General features: G+C 42.2%; 1 protein-coding gene across 12 annotated transcripts in view; it reads right to left on the bottom strand.

Moving 5' to 3' along the window:
• Positions 1-2,274: 2,274 nt before the first annotated feature.
• The window catches only part of TJP1 (tight junction protein 1), a 255,304-nt gene continuing 249,773 nt past the window's right edge, over positions 2,275-7,805 (bottom strand). For 10 of the 12 annotated variants that reach the window (XM_022554511.3, XM_089906657.1, XM_089906654.1 and 7 more), the window contains 3 exons: positions 6,775-6,992; positions 5,495-5,638; positions 2,275-2,906 (listed from right to left, as the gene is read on the bottom strand). In XM_022554511.3, the coding sequence (XP_022410219.2) occupies positions 2,812-2,906; positions 5,495-5,638; positions 6,775-6,992 (457 nt within the window). In that variant the 3' untranslated portion in view covers positions 2,275-2,811. The remainder of the gene's footprint in view (positions 2,907-5,494; positions 5,639-6,774; positions 6,993-7,805) is intronic. The other 2 variants (XM_022554512.3, XM_089906658.1) reach the window with 1 other exon arrangement.

The raw sequence follows: 7,805 nt of genomic DNA, 5'->3' as shown, positions 1-7,805 counted from the left end.
TTTTTTTTTTTTTTTGCGGTATGCGGGCCTCTCACTGTTGCGGCGCGCAGGCTCCGGACGCACAGGCTCAGCGGCCATGGCTCACAGGCCCAGCCGCTCCGCGGCATGTGGGATCTTCCCGGACCGGGGCACGAACCCGTGTCCCCTGCATCAGCGGGCAGACTCTCAACCACTGCGCCACCAGGGAAGCCCTGCCTATGTTTTCCTCTAAGAGTTTTATGGTGTCTGGCCTTACATTTAGGTCTTTAATCCATTTGGAGTTTATTTTTGTGTATGGTGTTAGGGAGTGTTCTAATTTCATTCTTTACACGTAGCTGTCCAGTTTTTCTAGCACCACTTATTGTAGAGGCTGTCTTCGCTTCATTGTATATCCTTGCCTTCTGTTACAGATTCGGCGACCGCAGGTGCGTGGGTTTATCTCTGGGCTTTCTATCCTGTTCCACTGATCTGTATTTGTTTTTGTACGAGTACCACAGTGTCTTCATTACTGTAGCTTTGTAGTAGTATAGTGTGAAGTCAGGGACCCTGACACCTCCAGCTCCATTCCCCCACCCCCGCCCGCCCCACCAAGATTGCTTTGGCTACTCAAGGTGTTTCCATACAAATTGTAAAATTCTTTGTTCTAATTCTGTGAAAAATGCCACTGGTAATTTGATAGGGAGGGAGTACACTGAATCTGTAGATTGCTTTGGGTAGTACATTTTCACAACATTGATTCTTCCAGTCCAAGAACATGGTATATCTCTCCATCTGTTTGTGTCATCTTTGATGTATTTCATCTGTATCTTATACTTTGCTGCATACAAGTCTTTTGACTCCTTAGGTATGTTTATTCCTAGATATTTTATTCTTTCTGTTGCAGTGGTAAATGGGATTGTTTCCTTAATTTCTCTTTCTGATCTTTCATTGTTAGTGTATAGGAACGCAAGAGATTTCTGTTTGTTAATTTTGTATCTTGCGACTTTACTAAATTCATTGATTAGCTCTGGTAATTTTCTGGTGGCATCTGCAAGAACTGCAGATTAAATCCCCGTAATCGGCCCATGTTTTGTTTTTCTAAAACTATAAGGGAGGAGACAAAACCATATACAAGTTGGCCCTAAGGAACACGAATAAACACATACATCCACATACACTTACAGGCACAGTGGGAAGACTCCGCCTGCCCCCCCTTCTCCTGCTCTGTCTTCTGCCAGGATGCACTGGCAACAGGGGCTCACTCCAAATCCCCCACCCCCACCAGGACCAACGCGGCAGCAGGCAACTGGGTGATAAGGATCAGTGTGCAGGATTTTAAACTAGGATTATGAAGTTAAACAATACTAGAAATAGTGGGCAAACAGACCAAACCAGCACTTTATTTTAAAAAGTTTTATTCTGCAGATTTAGAAATTTGAGATTTTTTTTTTTAATAACTGCAAAAGAAATTCAGTCACACCTACTGATTAACAGAATGTAGTGGTGTATTATCTAAACAGAAATTGTGCTGATGTGCCATAATAAATTGTCTATTAGTAAAAAAATACACTTTAGGGCACAGCATCATATCACAAATTACAATAGGGATACTTTGCAAGAATTTATTCAAACTAGAGAATTCTGAGTAACTGTATCTTTTTGAATGCAGCATTTAAAAATGTAACAACTCTGTGCATTCTTTTTCTTAAAAAACTGACCTTGTGTGTGTCATAGAAATGCTGCTTTATTGCTGCAGAGGTCAAAGTTCAAGGCTCAAGAGGTACAGGAGAGAATACAAAGGTAGCCTTAAGAAACTTGGTTTTGTTTATGTATAAAAAAGGTAAAGTTTATAAAAGTTAATTTACAAACCAAGAACAAAGTGGTATGCACGCCTTATGTACAAGCATCCTTAAAACATCAAAAGTTTTTAAATGCATAGCCTAAAAAAAAAAAAAAAAAAAAGAGAGAGAGAGAGAAAACCACCACTGCCCCTTGCCAAACAAACAAAACAAAAAAAAAACCCACCCCAAATCACACCATTATTTTCTTCTGGGTGATTACACATTTCTGAAACCACCAAATCCACAATTCACTCAATCTTTTCATGATACAGCATCTAGATGTGCACAAAAGCCATAAAAACTTAGTAACACACAGAACGATCTAAGAATTGAAAACACAAGGGTAAGGCATTCCTGCTGGTTAGTATGTCTATGGTGATATGGTTAACTCATAGATCCAAAGAGGCCACAGAACCAGTCTCACATGCTTTGGTGTCCTTCCCTAAGAAAAATGAGTTTTCATATACAGTAAGTGTCTTCACTTGCCCCGCCCCGCCAAAAAAAAAAAAAAAAAACTATAAATTCCTCTTACTGTACATTTCTGTTAAATCCACTACACTGGTTATACATTTGAGGTGCTTTTGAAAAACGTGTGATTACCTCATGCATAATAAAAATGTGTATGCCAGGCCAGGGCCAAAATAAAGTCTGAAACAGTGTACTTTGGAAAGAACAAAACTCAAATGCACCCCATTTACTGGCTGGTATTTTAACGGAAATCAATATGTGAAGTTAAGCAGTGACCATATAAAAGTACAAAACTCATTACAAAGCATCACATCTTGGAGCCTGTAGCCAACACCGACCCCCCAACATGCAGCAGGCAGCATGTTTCCCAAGCACGGTTCAGGGGATGTTCACTCAGCCTCTCCAGTTCAAACAAAGCGTGTGATACTAACACACTGCAGTGTCAATTATAGGAAAAGTATAATACTTGATGAGTGGTTCCATTTAGATTTAGTAAGTTTAACCCAGTTTCACATTATTTAATCAAGTTCCTATATTTTAAGAATTAAAAGTGGTCAATCAAGACAGAAACACAGTTTGCTCCAACAAGATAATTTGGATCTCCAGGAAGACACTTGTTTTGCCAGGTTTTAGGATCGCCTACGAGAGAAAAAAAAGTTCATGTCATTTCTGGTTGGTTAAACTGCTATCTGTAATGCTTTGCAATCATGGGACAAACACAAACATATATATTTAGATACAATTTTCCTCTATTTCTTCAGCATACTGCACTTGTACCAAAACTCTTAGTGCTATATATATACTTCATTGGAGACCCACTGGAATCTAATGATCCAAAAGCTGTTGCAGATTTCTCGTTTATTTTTTATGTTTTCAAGTTCGAGCCTTTTAAAAAATGAATAAAAGTTAGGGTGATCATGTGCCTGGGACAGTTCCAGTTTGCCCCTGAGTCCAAACCCTTATTAAGAGTACCCTTCTTGGGCTTCCCTGGTGGCGCAGTGGTTGGGAGTCTGCCTGCCAATGCAGGGGACGCGGGTTCGTGCCCCGGTCCGGGAAGATCCCACATGCCGCGGAGCGGCTGGGCGCGTGAGCTATGGCCGCTGAGCCTGTGCTCCGCAACGGGAGAGGCCACAACAGTGAGAGGCCCGTGTACCGCAGAAAGAAAGAGAGTACCCTTCTTTCACTTTCAGAAGTTCAGACGGTAATTCTATGATTGCCCCATCTGAGCTGAGCATGAAAACGCGTTTCTCACACTTGACAGACCACACGAAACCCTCAACACTGCAGAATTCGGTTCTTAAGGAGCCTCCTCCCCTTTACAAAAAAAAAAAAATTCATTGAGACTGGGCCAGAGATTCTTAGCCCTGATCCTGCTGTACAACAAAACCATTCACGATGCTTCCAAAAGTCACTGAACTGAGTAAGTCTGAAGCAGGGCCTGGGCTTTGGAGTTTTTAACCAGCTTTTAACCAGGTGATTTGAGATTTGCAGCTACAGCTAAGGAGCCCTGGCAGTGGACTCAACGTAAAGAAGGCTGGGACAGCCATACATCTCCCATGGTAAGTGACAGTCAAAGCTGCTGCCTGTAGAGCAACAGTTCTCCACCAGGAGCAGTTCTGCCCCTCAGGGGACAATGTCTGGAGGCAGTTTTGCTTGTCACAACTGGCATCTAGCGGGTGGAGGCCAGGAAGGCTGCTAAACACCCCACAGGGCCAAGGCTGAGAAACCCTGCCGACTGTGAGCTGTCCGTTACCTAAGCGACATCTGAGTCACGGTGGGCTAAGCAGTTTAAAACAGGGTTTAACTTCACAGATGCACGTGGGCTTGTGCAATACTGCAGATACATTGTTCAGGCAATGAGACAGTTATGACAACTCTTGGGGAAAACTTTAGGTTCAAAATTCTTTCCAATATACTAATAAATGCTTCTTGGAATTAAGTCAGAAGCTATCAAAATCTACCCTTGACTTTTTAAAACAGAAATTTACAGTAGCAAAAGCATTCTGAAGCCACACAGAATAACATAAAATTACATTTCTCTTCTAGGTGTACATAACTCAAATTTAACACAGGAAAAAGTAAGTTGTTTCAATCTAACAAAACAACATGTTCTGTGGCACAAAACAAATTGTACGAAGCATACTGATTTTTTTCATATCTGGAAAAAAATCGCTTATAAAACAAGTAGCAACAGGTAGTTACTTTAAGGACCCTCAACCTATTTTGGGTTAGAGGACGATCACAGCCCACACTAAAACCTGACTTCTGGAATGTATGTTTTAAATGCAGTTTTATTAATGTTAATTCATTAGTTCAAACTAGGCTAATAAAATGTTTCTCAGTGGAGTTCCTGAAGAACTTTTCCCAGAAAATGGGGTACTTGTGAATGAATATATGTAATATTTTATGTTGGGTAATATTAAAATATGTTCTTTACACCATAAAACTCTATTTCATACTGTACCAAACTAAAACTGTATAATGCGCATCTGATTTATCAAAAAATTCAGAAGAACTTTAAATTCTTTTTTTCTACATCAGGTTCAATTAAAGTTTTCTATGCCATAAATATAGAAAGTTCTGACTTTAGTCTAACTGACTTAGTCACCCAAGGAAGTGAGAAATGTGAAAATGCAATGGAAGCTTTCAAATTATGATCTTGACAGCAAAAAACCATTTTAAAAGTGTATTACAGAAGTTATTTTGAGTTTTACATGGAAAAACCATGGCCAAGTATGATCACAGTGTAAGGTCTTTTATCTTTCAAGTTTCTCTAGTGTGTGTGCATATACACACCCACACACACACACCCCTACAAAGTATATATATATACTTTGTAGACTGAGAAATAGTAACCAAAAATAGAAATTATTATATAAAGGAATCAAATCATTTTAGTATAAAGACGAAAATGCATATATATGTAGGACAATATCAATTCTCCCACCTCATCTTAAAAATTTTGACAGAATAATTTTGTTGAACACCAAGAAACAGTCAACCTTTGGCCAAATCATCAATGTTTACAAGGCAGAAGCTTCTCTACCTTTCAGTTTTCATTTACAATATATGTACCACAAATAAACTCCAAAACACTGGTGATGCCTACAAGGCCACAGGAACAGAGGGAGGATCTGTGCACAGACAGCACGGGTAGCTCCGTCAGCCCAGGGGTCAATCAACGACAGCACCCAAAGCCCCCAAAGGACAGAGTGAAGACAGCATACCCGACGAGGAGTCGGATGATTTTAGAGCAAAAGACCAACCGTCAGGAGTCATGGACGCACAGTGTGGTAAGCGCAGCTCCACGGGCTTCAGGAACTTGAGGCCATGGGGCCCGCACATCACTAAGGGGCTCAGCAGGGTCTCACCTGGGGCGGGGGGAGAGAGGTTAGACGGCTGGCTTCCTTCTAGACCCACACCCTCCTCACCCTCCTTCTAACCATATGCTTTAAAGCCAAAGAGGGTTAGTTCTCTGTAGTAGCACTGACCAAGAAAAATGTAACAGGAGCCACAGATGTAACTTAATATTTTCCAGTAGCCACATTGAAAAGGAACAGTTGAAGTCAATTTTAATATTTTATATAACCCAATATATCCAAAACATTATTTCAACATGTGAGCAATATACTGAATCTTTGAAACTGGTGTGTATTTTACACTTCTAGCCCGTTTCAATTAAAACAGCCACAATTCAAGTGCTAAATAGCCACAACGTTGCTGGTGGCTACTTCATTCAATCACAGCATTCTTATGGTATAAGACATACTCAAACATTTTACAAATGTTACTTATATCTTGTGTTTTTAATGTTGTATTTGCTACAGACTTGGTTTAAGAGATTCACGCAGGAGGGCCAACATGTTAGTATTCTGGCAAAATGTACGAAAATGAGCTAAAATAATGTATTTAAGGAAGCAAAGCACTGCTAAAATATTCTAAAAGACGTTGCAACATGGTTCATTATCATTTCATCCTGACAGATCTGGAAGACTGTGAAAAATAAGAGCATTCCTAGATTCCTGAAGCAGCTCAGAAACACACACCGCGACAGCCGATGGGGATGCTTCCTCCTCTGCGGCGTGTTTACTTGTGCTAGGTCTGCGCAGTGAGGAAGATCTGACCCGAGAGCCTTGCATTCCACCAGCAGGTGGCAGCACAGAGCAAGGCCTTTGGAGTGGGTGTTACCTAATCCATCACTAGAGCTGCAAGGCAGGAAGGAACGACTCAAAGACAAAAATCTGGTGAGGTCGGCTAAGACTGGCTGGCAGGTACAGGAGTGCCCAATGACCCATCCCCTATTGTCACCGTCACAGTGAAGGTAGCACAGGCTCCCCTCTCCACAGTGCTCATTCGAGAGGCCCTCCCTAGTAGAAGGAACTTGAGGGCAGCCAGGGTGGGGGGAGAACAGAGGTCTAGAGTATCCTGTCTACTGAGCACAATAAGCTTTGAAAAGCACACAGGGCAACTCGAGTTATCGAAACGAAGCAGGAAATCACACACTCACCTTTCTCCTTATCCAAAGGCGGGAGGATGCTGTTGTCTCGGCAGACCTTGAAATAGATTTCCTGCTCGACTCCCTCAGGAATGGCTCCTTGTGGGATAATGATACTAACGCCGGTCTCTATGGAGCTCAGCACCCCGCCGTTGCTGTTAAATACGCCGCGGGCGGTGGCCACCACAGTGTGACCATCCTCACCTTCATCCTCTTCGACAGCTGAGGGACTGAGAGTTCAGAAATGGCTGAGTACATTCCCCGGGACGTACAGGAGCTTCCACTGCTAGTCTAGCCGGTGGGTTCACTCTATTTTTCTCTCTCCATATAATCAAGCAGTTACTTACTTTAATAAGTTTTCAGTGACTGACAGACTTTACTCACAGGGATAACTAAGCATATTCTTCCTCGAGAAGTCAATATCATTTTTAAAGGTAACTAGTCAAGTTACCTTCATTACTGATTTTTGCAATCAGAACATGCAAGGCCTGATACAGTGCTCACCCAATGTTTTACAGCCATGAAATTGGTGTTTTAAAACTGATGGCACATCATGGTTTAATTGGTAGCATGTTTTTTCCTTCTTAGTGATACGTACAGTGGTGCATCTCACAACTGATGGCATCTTAGACCTGATAAAATACACTAATTAGGCTCGCTCTCTCCTGAGGATTTCTGGTGTGCATACTATGGCCTTCCCTCCCCACTCCCTAAGCACAGACGCCCAATTCCATGAGGTAATAAAGACTCTGGTGTGGGCAATCGCTCATGGAGAGGAGATGGTCCATTCACGCGGTTCACACAAAGACGCCTGAGGCAGAGGGGATGTGGTACCAAATCTCCTTCAAAAGTGCAGGTTCTCAGGACTTCCTTTTTTTTCCCCCCTCAGGACTTCTTGAAGCAAAGTTTTGAGCCAGGACTAAAGGTGAGCAGAAAGATGGGCCAACAAAATGAAAGTGAGCGCAGGGAGCTGCGGCTTCACTCCTCCGTGGCCAGAGCAGTGGGCATGGGCTCCCCGGGGCAATGGTACCATGGGGCCCCTG

This window comes from Delphinapterus leucas, chromosome 2, assembly GCF_059928025.1.
Source record: "Delphinapterus leucas isolate spDelLeu-1000000601 "Yukka" chromosome 2, BTC_Dleu_Yukka2, whole genome shotgun sequence".
Lineage (NCBI taxonomy): Eukaryota > Metazoa > Chordata > Mammalia > Artiodactyla > Monodontidae > Delphinapterus > Delphinapterus leucas.
The sequence above is the reverse complement of the archived record's forward strand: the minus strand, read 5'-3'. Positions and strand labels throughout refer to the sequence as shown.